Below are 22012 nucleotides of genomic sequence, written 5' to 3' on the forward strand. Positions count from 1 at the left end.
AATAAAATTCGCTTACCTACGAAATGTGTGGATAGTCCATGACAAATTTCTAGATATTTTTAATTTCAAATCTTATATGCAACGCTATTGTAGTCTACAGAGTGTAGGAGAATGTGATTTGATTATATGCTACAACCACCTTCCATACACGGCCGACAGCTGTCTTCGGTTGGCGGAGGACCGACGTCAGTGTTTGTGCTTCTTTGGGGAAGATGGCGGAGGCTGCGGCTGTTCCCCCGCATCGGTTTTTCTGTCACTGTTGTAAGGGAGAGGTAAACCCCAAACTCCCGGTAGGTCAGATGACTTTAGTTTATGTGCCGTGTTATTTTGTGGAGTACTGGGGCTGACAGCGCTGCCTGCCGGAGAATGTCTGATTCTCTCGCCTGCTTGCTAAAGCTAAACCCTGCTAGCCTGGTAGCGCTTGTTAGCCCCGTTTGTTGTTGTTGTAAACTCGCGAAATAAACTCCTGTAAAGGTTTTATTTTAGTAAAGAAACAGACTTTAAAAGCAAACACTGTCTACTTTTGAAAGGTTTAAACGTCTAACATGGTTATGCCAAAACTCTCTGCTTAAAAGATTTGCTTAAGATACTTCAGATATGTTCTTCGCGATATTTCTACCAGTCAACAGCAACAACCGAGAGAAAGCTGTTAACTAATTGATCAAAGACAACTTATTTAAAATTAGCTAACAGAAAGTCGACAGTTATTGTTTCTGATTTAAAAAAAAAAAGTATTATTGACAGGACAAGTTGGGGAATTTTCCAGTGTACACTTAAAAGTGTTTAGTTTCAGTTTTGTTATCAAAAGTAGGAGTGAACTGACCATAAGTGAGCTATTTACGGTCAACATTACGATATGTAGAATATATATTTTATTTCCGCTCATGTATTTTTGAAAGACTTGGAGTAAATCCAAGCTTTAACAAGTACTGAAGGAGCTTCTATTGTAGCCGAATGATATCTGTAAGATCTTTGATTAGTCTTATATGACCATTAATGGGGCTTTTGGAGACAACTTTGTATTCCATTAAATACATTTATGAATTTAAAAGTTAATTTAAGAAACGTGGTCACACTTGCCTCTGTTCCATATTTCCATATAGTCTTTGAGAACTATAAAATAATATGGTAGAATAAGACCGTTCAATATTTGTCTCTGTCCTCGCTTCCCTGAGTTGTCATTAGTTATATTATCAAGACTAATAGTTTTCATATGTTTTATTACAAGCAGCATCTCTGTAAATACCAAGTTTCCCCCAGTGTCTTCTTGAGATATTTAAACTCCTGCCTTATCTCAGAGAATTTCAAAATGCTGCCAACATTTCCAGATCTCACATATTCCATGATAGCCAGAGGTTTAAAGTGCAAAAACATCCAACAGAGCAGCTTTGCTGTAATGTTAAGCCTTCCTGTTAGCTGATGTTGAAGCTCCCTGTTGAAGCATCCTGAACGAGTAGCTCACACACCTATGTACAAAGTAGTTTTCTTTTTAAGCAGCTGCTTGCACTTTTGATTTTCATCAGACTTGATTAAAATCGCCAACTTTGAGTCTTCCTGCATCAGTAATCGCTCCCACCATGAAATGACCGGATGTTGCACCTCGGCTTTTCAGTCATATTTTTAAGTCCTTGTTTTTTGGTGCATCTCTAGATAATTTTCAGTTGTCAACCTTTTTTTTTTTGTTTTTTTTTGTTTTTTTTAATTTAAATTCAGTTCCCATTGACATGAATGAAAACTGCAGGGTGAAATCAGATATATTTATTTTTTTATTGCCCTTTCTTTCTCATGTTGATACACAACATTTCATCTCAGGGCAACACTCACCTGATTGTCTCACCAACTGTAGTTGAAATTGTTTTTCTTACCCTGTTTATTTATTTATTTATTTATTTATTACTAATTTTTTCTATAAGTTATAACAAAGTGAAGCTTATAAAAAATTGTGGCATTTGTTGCATAAGCGTTACAGTCAAGGATAAGCTAATACTTGACTATAATAAGTCAGGTAAGCTAATCATTGTTTCATAAAATCACATTTGTATTGTGTTTACTTGCAACACTTCTAATTAGAGGTTTACATGCTGAGCTTCATTTGAATCTATCTATTGCATGTTCTTCATCTTTCTACCCGTTACTCACTCAAAATAGGTTTGCTACTTTAAAGGTTACTAAGTGCTTATAACATGTCAGTCAGCCGGATGACTACAACACCCAAGTATCGCAGCACACTACCTCGGTACTTCCCAGGTATCGTTTTTCATTCATCCAGGATCATGTGCGCATGTATAAAACAGAAAGGATAAACTGGGCGAGTGACACACGACTGGCCCAGTCTGGTTTTGCTAATTGTGCACTTTCAGATCCTAATGTTTGCCAAATCAGACTAATGACATGTAACTCCTGGAATAATGTCATGCATGTATGGAGAAATTTATATCATTTTTTTCCCAAATAAAAGTCCGTCATGAGCTGAACACCTTTAAATAGAGTTTCTTATGCGGGCGGCATTAATCTGATCACCTCCTCGTTGTCTGCGTGTTCTGAATCTCCGCTCAGCCCTGTTTTCATGGCTGGAAGGCCCTGGCTTTCATTAGGAAAAGAACATCTGAGCGACGGTGGTGTTTTCCTCATTCTGTCTCACTAACACTCAAGGCGTGGTCGGCCAGACCAGCTCTACCTCCTGGGTTGCATTCAGAAAACACTGGCTGTCATTCAAAGAAAAAAAAAAAAAGGGGGGGGTCTGATATCATCTGCCAATGTCCTGTTGTTAATTTAATCATCAAGTAAAAATACGTTGAGATGTTTTTACTCTGGAATCTGTAAAGTGGTTTCAGATAACATCTCAAAAAATGGAACTGGTGTCTTTTTACTTTTGGTTTTCTTGCTGTGTTTATAGAGGTGTATGATACAAAGATATTAGATTACGACATGAAACATTGAGAATAACATACATTTAAAGCAAAGTTTATTTGCTTGCTTCTCTACGTTTTGTCAGCTCACTTAAGTGGAGCCAGAAAGAAAACATTTACAAGCCAAATTATCTAAGACTTTGTAGTCATATGTGTGGATCCAGGTAGTGAAGTTTTTAATTTGCTACCTATGAAATACGAGTCTTTTACTTTTTATTTTCTTCTAAAAATGATTGGCTGATTGGGATTTACACATTAATAAATTAGTCTCATTAAATGTCAGTACATTTTATTTTATTTTTAAGTTTTGAGCTGTTCCACATTGACCTTCCAGTTGAAAGAATATGTTTATTTTGTAAAATATGTAATTTAAAATATAAAATCTGAATTTGGAAACAACAGATTTTAAAGGCTTTTTTAATATGAGGATCATTTTGCTCAGTGCTGATCTGCGTTCTCACACGTCTTTTATTTTCCTGCTTTGCCTTTGGCTCTGTTAAGTCAATTTTATATAAATAGCATGCATGTTACCTGAGTGATGTCGATTTACTTTCAAATTAAAGTACAAATTTGGAGGCTAGCTAAGTAGTCTGGTACTGAGTGCTCTGGAGGTTTTAGGTATTAAATGTCAGTTGTCCAAGACACAACTTTGCAAAATAAAAAAGACAAGTGTATCATTTTTTTTCCCTGTATCCCATAGTCATTTTTCTCTCTCAAATTTAGTTTAAATCTTTTTGAATTAAATATGAATTCACTTTGAAATACGCAGCCACACATTTTTCCTGAACCCAGTGAATGTCACTAGTGTAAGAATAACAAATGTTTATTGGTTCCATCTTCTTTGGTCTAAAACAATGCCTCCTTACTTATTCCTCTTTTTTGTCCTACTTTGTAACATCTATTTCACTCGTTTAGCCCAATCATAACTAGGGCTGAAACGATTCCTCGAATGATTCGAGTACCTCGATTACTAAAATTCCTCGAGGAAAATTTACCTGCCTCGAAGCTTCGTTAATTGATGTTTTATTAGTTAGCGCACCGTGTTCCGGCCGCGGAGCTCTCACTTCCGCCTCTGAGTTGTTGACAAAAGCTAAGTCTCAGCAGCATAAAGTCCAATCTTCAAGATTGGCCCGTGGGGATTTTATTGATTGATGATAATGCCCGACCTTAAAATGACTGGGGAATGCCTGGAGTAAGGCAGCATTTCTCCTCCGGGGCTGCTGGTTGAAAGCGAACGGCGGGAAGAGCGCTGAGGTGAGCGGATAGACTGAACAGGGCGGGCGGCTGAGTAGCTGATGCTTACCGTGTAAATGTAGTTTTACCGACGAACCGCACAATAAATTTCATATCCCGGTCTGAAGAAACGGGTGGCGGAGCGCATCGTACATGGCTGGTAGATGAGTTTCTGAGTGTGACCAGTGAAGGTGTCGTAAATATCCCGTATTGCTTCCCCCCGTGTTCGTCCCCCGGTCTAACAGTTCGTCAGTCCGCTGGTCTATTTCCTCCCCTCCATCCCATCTTACGTTCGTTCATTCGCCCTCTCCTCCCACTCCAGGCGGCATTTCCCGTATTTTCAAACCCAAAGCGTGACAGGTTAGGTGGCAAGGTGAGTTTAATTAATCTATTAAACTCACTGAAGATGAATACATAAACTAAAAGCTGGATTGTAGACATTTTTTATAAGCATATTTGTGAGCCTGCCTCTTTGTTATTAAATTCAATATAATTTCAGATTTTTCTATAACTTTTCTTCTGGTTAACTTAGAAAGTGAGCTATTATTGTTACAGGTTAGTTTTCTAAACTACAAAAAAGCAACTGTTAGGGATGCTCAAATATGAAAAATTGGACTGATATTGATACCTGATAGTAACACCGGTATTATGCCAGATTTACCAATATTTCATTTTATAATTTTTTTTTATCCGATTACTCGATTAATCGTAAGAATAATCGATAGATTACTCGATTACTAAAATATTCGTTTACAACAGCCCTAATCATAACACCTAAACCTGGATTACTCGAGCCCAGTTCTCGAGATTCACAATCCCGCGACTTTTAGATGCGTCTTCTCTCCAACACACCTGAGTTAAATTGACTGAATTCCCTCATCAGCTCCGCAGAGCCACAATAACGACCCATTAATGTGATTAAGCTGCGTTGGAGAAGAAATGCATCTAAAGTTTTCTGGACTGGACTTGGCCATCCGTGGCCTAAACAAACATCTTCAGTTCCTGGTGAACTGTATGAAAATGTCTGACTCGGCCTTTGTTTTGCTTCCTTCCAGGAATACATTTGTCCAAGATGTGATTCGGGTTTCATAGAGGAAGTAACAGAGGACTCCAGGTATGAGGCTTTTCTGCCGCTGCTTTAATTGTCCGTATAAGTAACCGTGTTGATGTCGAAGTGTTCAGACTTTAGGCTGAAGTTCTGTTTAAGCTGCTCGTTGTGTAGTCTTGTTAGTCTCTTAAAATTGTTCATAAATGAGGGGTTCGGTGTATGTTCATAATAGTGTGTCTTTTGTCCCCTTGTGCGCTGCTTCCCTCAGTCTCCTAGAGGGCGGCGCTAATGGGCTAGATGACACAGCCACACAATTTGCAGAGGTACGGGTTTTTTGGGAGGGTCGTTGAAGGAACACAAACTAACATTCATGATGTTTCAGTTTGTCGTCTTCTCTTCTTTTGACCCTTATTCCTTATTGTTTTCTGCGTGCAATTTCTCATACTAACTCTTCCCTGTTGTTGACATCTTTGTAGCTATGGCACCTTTTGTTACTGGAGCGGCCATTTACAACAGACAGAGACAGTCCCGACTCCGAGCACCGGCTCCCTGGAGGCCGCTTGACGGGCTTCGGTGATCTGGGAGGGTTGGGAGGCGGATCGATCGGGGGATCTGTCCCCACAGGTCTGGGAGGATCCATGGGGGGTCTGCTGGGATCCGGGGACTCCTGGGGGCAAGGGCGTCCGCCTCGTTTAGGCAGCCAGAGGAGATACAGGTCCAGAGGCAGCAGCAGGCCAGATCGCTCACCAGCGGTTGAGGGGTAAGTAGTTTCTACCGCCCGGCTCAGTCGTCTCCCTCCGTGCCTCCCGTTAGTTTTGCTCTTATAAGCCTCGTTTCCAACAAACGGCGGCGGTCGAGACATGTTGCAGCTGCAGTGCGGTCGCTGGAGTCGCTCACGGCTGACGTACAGAATGATTTGCTGCAACTTGTCGGATGTTTCAGGGGCAGCCCTGCAGTTCTCTGTGCTGTGTGTGCAGTGGCTAAATACGAGATGACTTTCACAGCAAAAAGCCACATGCAGATTCCCAGATCACACATAACTTGCTGCACAAGGCCAGAAATCAACCGATCAAATGAAATTAACCAAAAATAAAAATGAAACATGTTTTGGTTGGTTTGTCTCCAAAGACTCTGATCTTGATCCTCATACAATCATTTATATTTTTTAAATTGATTTTTCCTGCTTATTTTGCTCAACTAAAGAAACCAAAAATCTGAATTTAGCAGTATAACTGGAGCCGATCGTGTCTTTGTCTTCTCATAGCAAAGTTCTTGAATATACGATTTAAAATGGATTCTTTGCTACGTTGCGCTTTCCGTAGACGAGTTCATCCTTTTAGGAGACAGTCATGGAAACGATGCTTCTTATCAGAGTTGCAGAAAATTGCCCTTTTACTCAATATCTGTCGGCAGTACTCAAAATATATGCTTCATTGATCATGGAGGGTGATTTCTTTACACATGTAAAATAACAAGGCACAAAATATATTGAGAAGATTGGAGTAAATGAAGAGAACGTACAAAGAAAAAACCTCCAGAACGCTCCAGAAAAAAGCTTTCTGGAGTGTCTGCTTTGCTCAGCAGTTTTAGTGACGATGTTTAAATGTTTCTTGAACCGCAGATAAGATAAGAGGAGGGAACCGCAGATCCCTCCTCTTATCTGATATCTTATTTTCTTTTACATAATTCAGACACATTTGTCAAAAAATCTCCAGACAGTCATTCCTATCAGGGATGTTAGGCAAACCTCCAACAATGTTAACAGATGTTGCAGTAACAATATGACTTGCAATAAATAAGCAACTAAACATTGTTTAGGTTTTATTGTAAAAGCTACTTCCAGACGACATCCGCTGTTTTTGTTACTCAAACAAGTTTTAGTTTCATAATAATTTTATCTTCTTAAACCTGCTTATTGAACTGCTTTAAACTGCTTATTACACTTTAGGCAGTTCTTCATAATATGCATATTGTGTATAGTGATATTGCAATGATGGATAAATTTGCAATAAATTGCGCATCCCATGTCTGAGTCATTCATAGGTCAGAGAATTTCTCTAAGACTGCTTGAGCATTAATGTACGAATGAGTGAAAAAGCAGCCAAAGTCCAAAGAAAGTCTTTGTTTGGTTTCCAGAAATATTAATGCAATTTCTGACATGTACTTTAATTTAAAAGGAAAATCTATTAATTGACTTCCAGCTATAATGAGTCTTGCATTTGGTTCTAACTTTAGTTGCTGTGGTGTGTTTTTTTTCTTACAGGATTGTACAGCAGTTTCTAGCTGGACTCTTTGCCAACTCTGGAGTTCCCGGCTCACCTCCTCTGTCATGGTAAATCTAAGCGGCTTCGCCGGAGCCTCAGCGTTGCTTTTCTGAAACTGTTCATCTCCAGCTTGGCTGCTCCTCTTACAGGACGGGGATGCTGCACTCTAACCCAGGCGATTACGCCTGGGGGCAGGGAGGGTTAGACGCTGTCATAACGCAGGTGAACTCATTTTCTTTCCTCACTTTCACCTGTTTTTACCCTCGAGTTTACCTGTTTGTGTGTGTGGTTAGTTACTAGGTCAACTGGAGAACACAGGCCCTCCTCCAGCGGAGAAAGAGAAGATTTCTTCCCTCCCGACTGTCAGTATAACTCAGGAACAAGCAGGTCTGTCATATTTCCCACCTTTTAGTTTCTGACTTTGTCCTTAAAGTTGACCATAGCTGTGTTTGAGTTGTCAGTTTCATCCCTTTCCATGGACAGCGGCTACTTTATTAGGGCTGTTTACATTTGTTTTTTTATATTTTTTGGGTCATGGCTGCTAAGTTTTTAAACTAGTGATTAAATCTAGAGACTCTATATGTTTTAGTGCTGTTCACATACACCGAGTCACTTTAATGCATTACTATGACTTTTTTTTCTTTTATTGAGAAAATATATATTTAATTAGTATTTGTTTATATGTATCTTTTAGAATCAGAATGAAACGACTCTGGTCAGCTTTCTACAGTCTTATATTTTTTGGGGGGAAAAAATCATGTATTCTTAGGAGTGCTTTAGGTTTGGACAGGTATTTCAAATGAAAGTGAAGTAAACTGCATCTTAAATTGAGGACTTCAGCTGATTTTTGACATTTAACACGGGCAAATTTTTTATTTTAAGATTTTTTTGGCTCTAGTGGCCTTTATTTGATAGTTAATTGACAGGAAAGAGGGTAATGAGAGAAGGAGGAAGATTTGCAGCAAAGGTCGCCAAGGCCGGGAATCGAACCTGCGACAGCTGCGTCGAGGACTAAGCCCCCCATATGTGGGTTGTGCTTAATCCCTGCGCCACCACAGCACACCCACACAGGCAAATGTAATATTTATTGTATTTAAAGTCTCACAACAGTACAAATATATTCTATGGCTCAAAATCTGTGTATATTATTGCATTTAAATTTCAAAATGGGTCAACAATAGATTGAAAAATCCAGTTAATTGTGGGATTAACTGGAAAAGAAAGACTAAGTTAAACAGAAAGACTATGGCTAATAAAAACATCCAAAACTCTGTTTAGGGTAAAATATTCATTAACCTAAAAGAGATTAACAGTTTATCCCATTAACTAATTGCAGGGTACTCTTTGTAACTTTGTCTTTTTAGAGTTTAACTTGCACTAACTCCCTATCTTTGAATTGTAAATAAAGAATATGAAGCTCATAAATAAACAACAAAAAAAGAAAAGTGTTTTTTTTTTTATTCTATCAGTGAAAACTGAAGCATGTTTTCCTCTTCTCTCCTGCAGATTGCTGTATGGAATGCCCAGTGTGCAAAGAGGACTTTGCAGTGGGAGAACCAGTCAGACAGCTACCCTGTAACCACTTCTTTCACTCAGACTGTATAGTACCATGGCTGGAAATGGTGAGTCACCATACAGAACAGCAAGCATATGATTCATTTGCTGTTCTTGGGGTAAAAAAAAAATCCAGATGTAAAACCACATTCAAACTAGCTTTCCAGGATAGAGCAAAAAAAAAAAAACATATATAATCACAACCAATTTCCATGTGCTAGATCAGTATGAGAAAGGAATGATTAGGTTTGCAATTGTACAGTACTTTTAAAGACCATTCTTAACCCTTTAAGCTTTTCATATTTTGCCAATTTCATTGGGATTTTATGCACTGGAAAGAAACAAGTGAGCACGTAATCAGATATTAGTGCATTTATAAGTTCTAAGTTTCCACAAACTGGAAATCAATTTGCGGGAAACTGATTTTACAGTGGAGGAAAACTGTGGAGGAAGGCGTTCTGGTCGAATGAGAGAGAAAACTTAAGCTGAACACATCACCCCCACGAGGAAATATAGTCGTGGAATGGCCCAGTCAAAGTCCAGATCTGAATACTGCTGAGAATCTGGGTTTCAGCAGATTCTCGGCAGATAAAATGCTGTTCAGAGACGTTCTCTATCCAGTCTCGCTGAGCTAGAGCTAATTTGCGAAAAGATTAAAACATCCCTCTAGATATGCAATGTGAGACAGAAAGTGGTTCCTATAAAATGTTCACTCCAGAGACAATGAATTCATACTTATGGGATTTTTAGCATTGTCCTCCTGCTTTACATATACGTGTTAAAACCCATTAAAGTTGGAGGTTTAACATGACGAAATCAGAAAAAGTTAAAGCGGCTGGCTTGATATTTCTAATTGAAAGACAGTCATGTACTAATCTCCATTGACATCCACTGAAATTAGTTTGATTTGATTAAAGCTCAATTTGTAAGTTGAATTAATGTGTAGGTGGGAACATGCTGCACTGGTTTAGCTTGACAGTAGTAACACCAAATTTTGGCCAAACTGCAGCGATCTGATGTCTGCCTGCTTTTCCCGTGGTTCTGCAGCACGACACGTGTCCAGTGTGTCGGATGAGTTTGAACGGAGAAGACAGCAGCAGCCAGCCCGCAGAGTCCCCCTCGCTCTCCACGGACCCCCGCACACAGGAGAGATGGTCTTTTTGAGACACCGCAGCTGTCTCATCCTCAGCTATCCGTCACATACATCCAGGAAAAAAGAAAAAGAAAGAAAACGCTTCTCATTTTCCCTATTTTCTCTCTGTTCCTGTCATCATATTTTCAGCCACTTTGTATATTTATTTTCTATTTTTAATGCCTTCTTCTTCAATCATGTATCCTCTTAAAGACGTCTTAATTTGTTGTGGTTTGCTGAATCTGTTTTTATTTGTCGGGATAGAGCAGCCTAGATTGACCCTCATCTCGCCCCGTTCTTTTTCCGTTTCCTCTTCTCGAGCAAAACTTCGCCACGTTTTTCTCTCGGCGCGTTGCTGAAATTCTCTGGCGGAGGGAAAAAGACTTTATTTCTTTACCGTTTCAAAGACACAGAATCCTGAGGCTGAGCCCCTGTGAAGGCACGAGGAATATTCGTAACAGCAACTCTGCTCAGTTATTTTACAGTGATTATCAGGAAAATGTTGATGTTTTTAAATTGAATAGGAATCTGGGTAAAAGAGCCACAAGTAGAAGCTGTAACTTCAGATAAGAGGAAGCATTTTTTTTAAGCCCTCCCAACTCCTCTCTGTCTGAAACTGTACATGAAATGACATTTTTCAGTGTTTCGCCCCCGTATCTCCTGCGTGAGATGTCATAAACTCCTCCTGGTGTATATATTAAATACAAATGGCATCCCTCTCTCATTTTAGTCCTCTGTTTATGGCAGTCTTCTTTTGATTCACATTTTTATCACTTATTTTGATGTAAATAATTTTAGTCCTACTTAAGGTTTGCAAAGAAAAAGAAGACATTGAGAATGGCAACCCAAATGTGAAATACATGGTGTATGAAAAGTGTATATTATAAATATAAAATGTTTATGTATCAATAAATTGACAAAAAATGTTGCTTGCTTAAAGTGCGTTTAATATTGAGAAACATTTTTGAACACTGCGCTTTACACACAATAAAACTAAAACAAGGCATTTATGAGCTTTGTTGATCAGAAAGATCATTAGTAGCACGATGAGGCTTGTGAAAAAATCACTTTCATTTATTGCATGTTGCTTATTTTTTAAAAAATGGTGAAAAAAAAATAGCTTCACAAACTCGATTAAAAATGTGCTGAGGTTCCTTGGAGTTATTTAAATAACTAGTAATTGTGCGAAACAGAAATGTGTTCATAATAAAACCGACATGGGGTCTGCTCCTTTTCCAGCCGACTGGGGAAATGTAGGGAAAGCCAGTGGGGACATTATTGATGCTGAATACCTTCACATTCGTAGTGCAAAGCAAATGAGCATATTTGCTGATGATAGCAGTGAATCAGCTTGTAACTGATCCATATTCATCTCAGAATTTGGGCTACGAACTGTTCAAGTGGACAATTGCCTTAGCAAGGATTTATGACAAGAAAAGTCAAAATCATCCAAGTTGTTTGATGTTCAAACTTTGCCGTTTGATTTATGAACCCATCTTGGAGTTTTTACAAACTGTGTTTGCTAGCCTGCAGTTATCTGTAGATTAATAGTTATTAGGGCTTATAAGTCTGATGTCCAATTTAAAGATAAGCTTATATTCTATTAGCCGGGGTTTAAAACTGACACCTTTTATGTGGATCGTCCCGAATCACCTCACTGCCTGGGTTGCTTCACCTAACAGCCAAGGTGAAGGATAAACAGTCGTGCTGAATGAGATCCACTTGACAAAACACAGCCTTTATCAGCAAAACTGACAAAGAGATCAGATGTAAGTCTTGACTGGAAAAAGAAACCCAGTTCAATACATCTAGAACTCAAACTGCTCCCGTTTTAAACCCCGAGTGGCTCCCGTATCAAATCTTCAAAAGCAATTAATCTCCACATGTAAACACTGGCTGGGCGGGTAAGTAGCGGCCTCTCATAATGATGCAACATCTCAAGTTAGCAGGATTGTGAGAATAAACAAATGAAAATATGACGACATGAATTTGTGATGAAATTCCATCTTTTCCAGTGCAGTTTTCCTATTTCTTTAGGAAATAACTCAAAAATGAAAACTACCGTGGACCAAATCATTTGCATACACATACATGTACCCATACTCATATGTGCTTGATGTCTGAAGATTTTGTCACAAACAGATTCAGCATATTCTTAAGTTATATTAGCTGACATAAAGAGCGGACCCCCTTTCTTAAGCTGCTGAGTGTGCCGGCATGTAAATGGTGCAGACCCTAATGAAGACGCAACAGTTTGATGCGATTTATAAATGTTGTGTCCGCAGTGCTGCTTTAAAGTGTGTCAGTGTTAAATCTCAGTGTGCGTTCCAAGCCGCCGTGAGCAGCGAATGGGCCGGCGCGGTGCAGGGAATGTAACCCACAGCCGGATCCCACACCTCAAACTGAATGGCTGATGATGACCTGAAGCACACACACACACACACACACACACACACACAAAAAGCAGGTTAGTATTTACCACTAAAATGCACTAATTAGAACCTATTTCTTCATTAGTACCTGTTGAGAACGATGAGAACCACAGAGCCGTCTGGTCTGACGAAGGCGGAGAACTCGAGCTGTGTCTTTGCACTAGCGGACACGCCCACCCTCTGCGACCCCTCCCACAGGAATGCACTGTATACAAAGACTAAACATAAGGATCTCGCTGTAAAAATCAACAGGGAAAATGCGAGAAACAAAAAACGTCACCTAAAGTGGGCCATGCTGTAGAAAGTTGGCTGTTTGTAAAAGACGTCCCGCTTGGCGTCCACTATGACGGGGCTGTCCACAAAGTTCTTCACCCAGTTTGGCCCACCAGTCTGGTCCAGTGCCAGGTTCCAGTCAGTCCAGCCCACAACGTAGTGATTTAAGTCCTGAAACAGAGGAAACGCACTCGTATCGCATGTCTTCTGAAACTGTAGTAGTGAGAAGTGTTTCTGCTAACTGGCCATTTACAGTGTCTTGTTACTACAAACACACACAGGAGTTTGGAATATAATATGATGGACCAACACAAAGTACGGGATGCGCCATAATTGAAATTAAGAATGGTTTTTACAAGTACCGTATTTTCCGCACTATAAGGCGCACCTAAAAACCTTCAATTTCCTCAAAAGCCGACAGTGCGCCTTATAATCCGGTGCGCCTTATATATGGACCAATATTGAGCCACAACAGGTCCAGCAACGGACCTTACCACAGGGGCCGCGTTTCATTGGCTAATGCCCATTTTAGGTCACAGTGCAGCTACCACGTGCGTGACCGTCTCACAAACACAAGCTACAGTAGTAAACATATGCTAATGTACATTGTGGACCATCAAAACCATGAATGCCGACTTACCCAGCCTTGCAAGAACAATAGGCATCAGTGATCTTGTCCACAGCTATATTTATGCTGAGGGTGTGAGGATCTGCTGTTTTCCTCATCTATCGGTAGCTTTTAGCTGTGACGCGGAGGCATCCAGTGGCTCAAACACCTTGATGTTGTCCAAAAAAGATGACATGAACTTGTTGGTTCCCCTGTCCATTGCCGTGGCTGATATGTTGTGAAAATCCGGCAGAAATGCTACGCTAATTAACTCAGATCGAAATGAAAGACGTCATGTTTACACAGACATGCAGTAGGCTGCTTACGTAGTTGGTCCACTACGGTAAGCAGCCGCCAACTTCTTTTTCCCCCGTAGAAGAAGTAGTGCGCGGTGCATGCTGGGATAGTTGTCAGAACACTGGTTTGTTAATAAAGTTTGATAATACATTTAAAGGGGGGGAGGGGCAGGGGAAGAGAGACAGAGACTGCAGCGGCAGCTTGTCGGTTGGTCTGTGTTACCCAGAAAGCAGTTGGGCATAATATCGCAACACCAACACCGTGAGTGAAACAACGACTGGGCCAGCCTACTATATAAAGTACTCGGGGAACATTTCTTTATTAATGTGGATGTGTAATAATAGAGTATGAAGCGTCTATTCTATGCGCCTTATAATGCGGTGCGCCTAATGTATGAAAAAAGTCCTAAAATAGGCCATTCATTGAAGGTGCGCCTTATAATCCGGTGCGCCTTATAGTGCGGAAAATACGGTAATAGTGTGATGTGCATTTTGTACGTAGCCCTCTTCACTCTGACATTTCTAAATAAAATCTAATGTAACGGCATCCAGCAGACGAAGGGACATAGCAGATAAGTTAGAGCCAAAGCTAGGTGAGTGGTTCAGTCAAAGTCCAGACCAAAATTCAACTGAGAATATTTGGCAAGTCTTGAAAACTGACGTTTACTACATTTACTCCTTCTAGTTTGACTGAATAGAAGGAAGAGCAGGCAAAAAATTTTCCATTTCTAGCTTTGTACAAAAATGCCCAAAGGACTTCCGACTGTTCCTCCAGTAAAAACTGGTGCTGCAGATATCGAGTACGTAGACGTGCAAATGCTTTTCAGATTCGTCTTTCTAGAATTATTTGAAAACCCACCCATCACTTGCCTTCCACTACACACTTACGCTTTACCTTTTGTCCGTTCGTCCCATACAATCCCAGTAAAGCGCATTAAAGTTTTAGCTTGTAACAAGACAAAACGTGACAACGACAGAGAGGCGTGAACAGGATCAAGTTCTTCTTGACTCAGGCTACGTCTAATACCTGAATGAGAACAAAATGAATAGAATGGAAGGACTCCAGTTTAAAGTGAAGTAAGATGACACAGAACACCAGTTCCAGCTTGCTCTGCAGCCCTGCAGGCAGTTTCTGTAGTGTGTGTGTGTGTGTGTGTGTGTGTGTGTGTGTGTGTGTGTGTGTGTGTGTGTGCAGCAGAGTGTAACATTTAACCTGCACTGCACTGCAGCGTGGAGGGGAAGGGAGACGCGCCTCTCCGAGACGACTCGCGGCATGTCAAATCTGACGCCTGCAACAAGCGGATCTGACTGAACAAGCACCGACCCCGAGATGAGCTCACCTCTAGGATGTCATGTGCGTACTGCTCCGCGTGGTCCCAGCTGCCCAGCTTCACCCCGCGGTCCACTGAGCTCCAGCCTGCACAGGCCTCCGTGCCAAACAGATAGTACTCTGGGAACAGCTGATGGGTGGCTCCCAGGCTCGCCTCTGCAGGGACGAGAGTGTCCAGGTACCAGTGCACCGCCACGCCGTGGATGTATCGTGCTGCATGAACATCACTGAGAACCTGGAGGGCAAAAAAAAAAACAGAAGATAATTACTGCAACTAGAGGTTTATTAGTCCGATCATATAATCTGTACTGAATCCGTCTAATTTATGCCACTACTGAGATGACAACTGTGGCATAAATTCGAGAGATTCAGTGAAATCTGTTCATTCGACAGTCTCCAGATGTTGAACTGACTTTTAGTTACCGTTAGTCTCCACCGAAACGAGTGACTTAATGTTCTCACGCACGTTTCTTTCCCTGCTATTCAGATGAATTGCTCACATTTACTGAAAGCCAACAGATCAGGCGCCGCTTTTCATTTATCACTTGTTTCACTGCGTCAAACATAAATGCAGTAAACAGAACACAAATGTGAAATTCAAACTAATTGCATTTCAAAAATTGCAGCAACGTTGTGATTTACTAATGTAAAAAAATTTTTTTTAAAAATGACTCATAATTCCTACAAATTCAGCAAAGTATTCTCCTCACATCTGACTTTCCAAATGACAGGATGGGCTCTGAAAGAAAACTTTCTTTCAGATTTTGAAGTTTATTCTGCTTGTATTTTTCTTGTTGGTTTCTAATTTAAAACAACTTAAAGTTACACAATTCATTTTTTTTTTTGTCGCTTGAAATCTTGGAGATCTTTTTTTCACGATTGTTTTTCCAGATTTTCCTTTTGTTAATGAGGTGGGTTGGACTGACGCCAGAAGCGGCCCCCCAGTTGAATGCTCCTACCCTAAAGTTTCAGTTTAAAGAATCAGAAATTCATAGGAAAAAAATAGACATAGCATAAAGTAGTGCAACACATTCAGAGTTTCTAAACAGTCCGAGAAAGTCTGGAATTTGATTTAAAGTCTGGAAGAGTATGAGAAAAGCCAATGAGAATGTGAAAAAATGTGTATTTCCACACTTTGTTCTCCGTCTTTCTCTACTCCTTTCATAATTTTTATGTTTTTTGGGTTTAATTGTACTGAATATGTCAGATTATCTGTGGAAAAAATATTTAGCAAAACCTGGGACACACCAGGAATATGTAGACTTTTGGTATGAACTAAATTTTAGAGTAAATGTCACACATTGACTTGCATGTGGACATATAATTTAATTACAACTGCAGATTGCTCATTTTGAATTCACCTTACATGGCACTACATTCTGCTTTTACTTTCCTTTTTTTTTTTTTTGAATGTTTGGTCTACTGCTGGTTTCCTAAAATATAACTGTGCTTGCTGATCTCATCTGCCACCATGTGGGTTGAACAAAGTCAGCGACGACCTTCCCCACTGCTCTATCTGTCCGTCTGTCCTTGGACTCACCACTCGGGCCCAGTGGGGCAGCAGCAGGCGGTTGTCATCCAGTATGAGGATGTGTGTGTGTGGGTGTGCTGAGGACTGCAGGGCCGGGCCCAAGTCCAGAGCCACCCAGTCCCTCTGCTCCTCAGGAGTGAAGCCCAGAGCCTGGAAACTGCAGCCACACAAAGACACTAAATTGTGACTTTTAGCAATTTTTTTTAAGCCACAAAGACGCTGCGTATTGTTCCAAATCAAATCAGGGACCTGTAGTTTGTCATTTCTCCTGCAGAGGGCTCATTTCCTGTCGTCAGCGCCCAGAAGGTTAGGTTATATTTAGCATATTCCTCAAGGAACCTGCCAGGGAAAGTTAAAACGCATCAGAATTTATCTCTCCAGTATCAGGCCTGTCTGGTGTGCGATAATAATTCAAAGTAAAAGACCCAAAAGTCACCTGATGTAGTACTGAGCCCATGTTTTATGCTCCTTTCCCCCCGGCTGGCCCTTCAGGGAGCCCTTTCCTATGAGCGCACCATTAGTTTTCATCCAGGCGGGGGCGCTCCAGGCGCTGCCCAGCAGGGAAAGCGGGCGAGGGGACAAGGCCTGGGCACGCAGCAGCAGAGGGATCTGAAACAAAGAGGAGGAGGATGTTGATGAGGACACATCAGGAGATGGACGCGTTTCTGCTTCAGTGTGAAGACGGAGACCTTCATCTTCACATCCTCAGGGGCCAAAGCGAAGCTCTTCAGGTCATAGTCCCCGGGTGTGTCAGCGTAGGTGTACAGGCGAGTGGAGAAGTCACAGCTGGCCATGGGGACACGCACAACGCTATAGCCGATACCTGGTTCAACAACACAGAGAAACGAAAACGGTCCAGAGTCTTCGGTAATCAGAGCCGGCCCAAGGCACAAGTTAACCAAGCCACCGTCGAGGGACTCCAGACCAGCAGGGGGCCCTCAAGAGCCACGTAATACTTACGTGCCGTTTGTTGTTCATACCATATTTTGACAAGAATATGCTAGGTTTAATTTTGCTCAACTGTTTAATTTGTTGTAAAAGAAAAAAAAATAAATCTTATTTAAAAGAATATAACATTTAAACTAAAATACATATTTTTTTGATACATTACACAGTTATCGAGTACTACATGATTTCAGTTTTTTGTGGCTGAACTTTAGCACAATTTTTTTTTGCACAATAAATTTAGTACAATTTATTTATTTATTTATTTTCAGCGCTTTTTATTTAATGAACCACATAAACTGATGGCTCTAAAGTAGTCAATTTAGAGTATTACAAAAAATTACAAAACATACTCTGGCTCATGGTCTTATCTGAAAAGTGGGCTCTAATTCTGCCCAGGTGGCCCTCGAGCGCTGGAGCGGGCCCCGCAGCTGGTGCAGATGTCACAGAGCTTTAAACATCTGCAGGTGTGAAGAATCTGATGATGCTCTCCTCCAAACCGTGACAGCACCGCGGCTCCTTGAATAAATTAAGGTTCCATCGACACGCCTGACTCACTTTACTAGAAATCTTTCATCTCTGCACTGTGAATAAAAACTTCAATAGGATTATGAGCATTGTACTTTGCGGTCCTTTAATCTCTTTTCTGGTACTGTGCTGGTGACATGATAAGATACGATTCTCAAAGATGAAACGATAAAGATCTGCCTGCTGCTGCTGCTGCGATAAGCTACTTCTGCAAAAGCTGATGATCTTATGGTGTTTTGCAAATAAAAACCTCACTGACATTTACAAAGAATGGCTTGTAAAAAAATATATATATTAAAATAAAAAGAGGGAAAAAACATTGACGCACATTAAGTTGTGGGGTTCTCAGCGAAACAGCATGCCTTGTAATACTAACAAATTTAATGGAGAAGGTCAAATTGTTTTCTCCCTTCAGCCGAAAACAAAAAAAAAAAATCTTTAAAACAATAGTAAACAGATCATGTCTGCAGCAATCTTAAGACTTTTCTAAAGACACAATTGAGAGAACACTTTCACTGCTTCTGTTTTTCGTTGCCGTCACCAGAGAACAACCGAGGAGGGAATGAGGTCGCATTTAAACTGAGTTAAAAAAAAATAAAAGAAATAGCATTTTCCTGTTATTCATTTATTTTCCTAGACTCAGCAATCTGAACCACCATCTCAAAACTCTAAATCATTTTAGAGCAGCTTGCTGCGGTAAAAGAATTAAAGTGACCTGGATGGTCATCAGATCTGAATCTGCTAAAACCCCCAACAGGATTTGCAGCACGATGAAACCAAATCTCCAGATTGAGGTTTCTGCCAAAATTACTAAATCTACATTATAAAGATTTTATGTTTGGTTTTTTTTTTTTTTTGAGGGGGGGAGCAGAAAAGATGTAATCCTGGATGGGGGCAAGTTTATGTCATGTGGTGGTGTGTTACAGTTTTATGCTTTTATGTCCACATTCAGTACCACTCCATATACTTGGCTTCAAAGTGGCCAGATGTTTCTGGGTGGCCACATGACATCATTATGATTTTACATCCCATTTTATATTCCAAACCAAGTTTTGAAGAGAGGCTTGGATCACTTTTGCTGCTGTGTTTCATTGATCTGCTCCAGGAACGACGCCTAAAAACTTGACTGAAGTTTGAATATTGTCAGATCAAATGTCTTCTGGGGAGATGTTTAATAGTCAAACAGCACAAAGATGGAGCCGTTTGACCACATTGGTAGCAGAAATGTTTGGAAGAGTTGCAACTATTGTTTCAAATCTAAAAAAAAAACACATGGATGTCCAAAATGTGGCGTGGGGACCATTCTGTGGCTCTTTGGATGATTTTCTGAGGCCCCAGAGTGCAATTCAAAATCTACAGCAAATAAATTATCGCAAATAAAAGAAACAAAAAAAAAGAAAATCTACTTTTTCAGCCTTTTTCAACTTGACTACTCTGGTAATTACTGACCACGTGTTTGGCTTTCATTGTAATTTCATAATAAGTATAAAATTACAAACTTTAAGAATGTATTAGAATTATTATTATTTCTTTTCTCTAAAAAAAAAAAAAAAAAAAATCTAAGTTACGGCACTGGATTCTTTCAGATGAACAATTCTGGCCTGTGTTGCAAAACGTTTTACATCACTGAGAAAGATGATTGGACACAGTTTGGTGTCCCAGCAGGACATTAATCACAAATACACACCAGCACTGATTTATGTTAAAAAGAAAAAAAAAACAGTCACAAACTGGAATAAAAACACTAAAAATCCAAAGGAAAATACTGAAAGACTGTTTGAAAATCAAGATTACAAGAAAGTCTGGTTCCTGTTGCTGTCAAATATAACAAGACAATGAGGCTTTCATTTTTCACTACAGGATGAAGTGCATCGGCTCTTATGTTTAATATTTTACAGGTAGTGCTTCATCTAAAACAATCGCTTGCTGTGTTGGATTTGGTTGCTGTTTGTTACATTAAAACAACAACACAGTTCAGTTTTATACTCTAGCTCCCAACTAATGTCTTCTCAAGACGCTGCAGACGATCCAATTCATACTAATAAATCAGTCCACCATGTAAACAGATTATAGGCAAATTGCATTCTCTAATAAAACCATGCAAGTCACACACTGACCCACCCCTCCTCCAAAACAAGCGAGTGGCCACAGTGGAAAGGAACAACTCCTTTTCACAGGGCAATCTGTGCTTTTATTTTTACACAAACAGAATATTAACTTTTCCATGATAAACAACATGGCAAGGCATTGATTTTTCTTCCTCGAGCTTGGTTTGCATCTATGACATTATAAGTTGCTTTGAAACATCTAACCAGAATAACCATTTTATGACTTAAAGTTGCGCTATTCCACATAAACTCAGCCACTTTATAATCTTCATAAAGTTTATAGTCTTTACCTTCTTTGGAGAAGTACTGTCGCAGCAGCTGCTCCTGTGCGCCAGCAGAGAGAGAAAGTATGTTAATAGCCGCTGCGTCCGTCATGGCTCCTCCGAACCCCTTGATCCTCTGATACTTCTGGTAGGGAACAATCGTCAGCCTGAGACCTGGAAGAAGGAAGCTCATTAAGGAAAAGCAATGATGTCCCAACATCCCAGAGCTCATCCTCTTTACCTGCTCCAGTGCTGTTGACCCGGACTTGACCCTGGCCTGGCTCCATCCTGCTGCCTGCCATGCTGCTCAGGTAGGTGGAGTACTGACCCAGAGGTGGCAGGCTGACCGGGCCAACACCGTCACAGTAGGTGGAATTACACTCGCACACCACAGAGTCATGGCCGAAGTTCCTGGCAACACATCTATTGATTCCTATGAGAGGACAAACGTCAATACTGCACACAAAAACAATAGGAGGGAATATTTGTGTTTTTGGTTTTGGCGTTACCTGCGCAAAGAGTCACATCTGCCGCGCTGACAACAAGAGCTACGACAAGAACTGATGGCAACAGCAGCACCATTTTACCTGGAGGCGAATACAATAATAAGGATCTGAAACTTTAGCAACATAACTTGAGCTCACTCAGCTCAAAAAACAAAAACAAACACCTCACAGTCCTGTAGCTCAGATCTATTTATAAACGATCAAATCACCTCAAGGAGAAGCTGGAAGAAACTGACCTGTCCTGAAGGTGAAACTCAGGTGACAACACTCCTCCGCCAATCTGTTGTTGTCCCATTACGGAACTTCCTGATCAGTTTCTGATCACCGTTTGGCTCTGGTCACGTGAATTTTAAAGCGATCACGTGAACAGCGTCGCAGTAATTGGTGCCTACAGCCAGAGGGCGCTCTACCGTCAAAGCGGGGATTTAGGGAGTAAAACAGAGAACGTGTTGTTTTCAGAGCTGATGAATAGCAATGAAATGTATCTGCCATTGTTCCTTAAATTGAACGCAGTCCATTTCGGAAAAGTATAATCAGAGGAGAAAATACTTTGAAAGTGGCAAAAACACTACAAAACAAATAAAGCAGGTTGGGCAGAGTAAGATGCACTGAGGTAGAAGCAATCACAATTGAACACAGTTCATAAAAACGGACAATACTGGTAAAAGAGCATATTTGTGAATAGATGAGAATCAAATAAATAGAATATCCACATTTCATCCATCCACTGGAGAATATTTATCGAAGATTGTTGCAGTGCAAATGTGCGGGAGGGAAATCCAGACATTCCTCTTGCCTGAGACACCGTCCTGCTCATTTTGGGGGATTTCAAGGGGTTCCCAGAACAGAAGGTCCTGTCTGGGAAACACGTCTGTCTGAGACTGCTTTCCTGCTGCAGGACCTGGACGACTTCACTTCATTGATGGAATCATGAACTCTGCTCTCTAGCCGAACATCTTGAAAAACAATATCTGGCCATCAGTTTGCAGCTTGAGTTCAGGAGGACTTAGGTTATGCAGCTGCGCCATCATCTGCAGCACAACAGCACATCTT

The 22012-nt window shown here is 40.5% G+C and overlaps 2 protein-coding genes across 3 annotated transcripts; one reads left to right on the top strand and one right to left on the bottom strand.

Moving 5' to 3' along the window:
- Positions 1 to 156: 156 nt before the first annotated feature.
- On the top strand, positions 157 to 11068 carry rnf115a (ring finger protein 115a). Its single transcript, XM_014987199.2, has 9 exons — positions 157 to 290; positions 5198 to 5256; positions 5459 to 5513; positions 5667 to 5950; positions 7454 to 7522; positions 7604 to 7676; positions 7748 to 7841; positions 8961 to 9076; positions 10056 to 11068. Exons 1-9 carry the CDS (start codon positions 213 to 215, stop codon positions 10170 to 10172), a joined length of 945 nt encoding a protein of 314 aa, XP_014842685.1. The 5' UTR covers positions 157 to 212; the 3' UTR covers positions 10173 to 11068.
- Positions 11067 to 21307, bottom strand: gba1 (glucosylceramidase beta 1). Of its 2 annotated transcripts, none has more exons than XM_014987198.2 (12): positions 21196 to 21307; positions 20963 to 21040; positions 20695 to 20886; positions 20481 to 20627; positions 17299 to 17432; positions 17046 to 17218; positions 16859 to 16948; positions 16619 to 16766; positions 15089 to 15313; positions 12853 to 13016; positions 12661 to 12777; positions 11067 to 12561 (listed from the first exon to the last, which is right to left on the bottom strand). In XM_014987198.2, the coding sequence occupies exons 2-12, from the start codon at positions 21033 to 21035 to the stop codon at positions 12456 to 12458; spliced, it is 1569 nt and encodes a 522-aa protein (XP_014842684.2). In that variant the 5' UTR covers positions 21036 to 21040; positions 21196 to 21307; the 3' UTR covers positions 11067 to 12455. The 2 variants fall into 2 exon arrangements, with proteins under 2 accessions (XP_014842684.2, XP_014842683.2); XM_014987197.2 differs by having other exon boundaries at positions 21169 to 21297.
- Positions 21308 to 22012: the final 705 nt, after the last annotated feature.

This window comes from Poecilia mexicana, unplaced genomic scaffold (assembly GCF_051168715.1).
Source record: "Poecilia mexicana isolate PSO_F unplaced genomic scaffold, ASM5116871v1 scaffold_16, whole genome shotgun sequence".
Lineage (NCBI taxonomy): Eukaryota > Metazoa > Chordata > Actinopteri > Cyprinodontiformes > Poeciliidae > Poecilia > Poecilia mexicana.

Coding starts and splice junctions, on each gene's coding strand:
- rnf115a (XM_014987199.2), top strand. CDS start 213: ATGGCGGAGGCTGCGGCTGTTCCCCCGCATCGGTTTTTCTGTCACTGT. Junction 7,677..7,747: donor TAGACGCTGTCATAACGCAG/GTGAACTCATTT, acceptor GTGTGTGGTTAG/TTACTAGGTCAACTGGAGAA. Junction 7,842..8,960: donor TATAACTCAGGAACAAGCAG/GTCTGTCATATT, acceptor TCTCTCCTGCAG/ATTGCTGTATGGAATGCCCA.
- gba1 (XM_014987198.2), bottom strand. CDS start 21,035: ATGGTGCTGCTGTTGCCATCAGTTCTTGTCGTAGCTCTTGTTGTCAGC. Junction 17,433..20,480: donor ACAGTACTTCTCCAAAGAAG/GTAAAGACTATA, acceptor TTGTTGAACCAG/GTATCGGCTATAGCGTTGTG. Junction 16,949..17,045: donor TGGGCTCAGTACTACATCAG/GTGACTTTTGGG, acceptor TTTCCCTGGCAG/GTTCCTTGAGGAATATGCTA.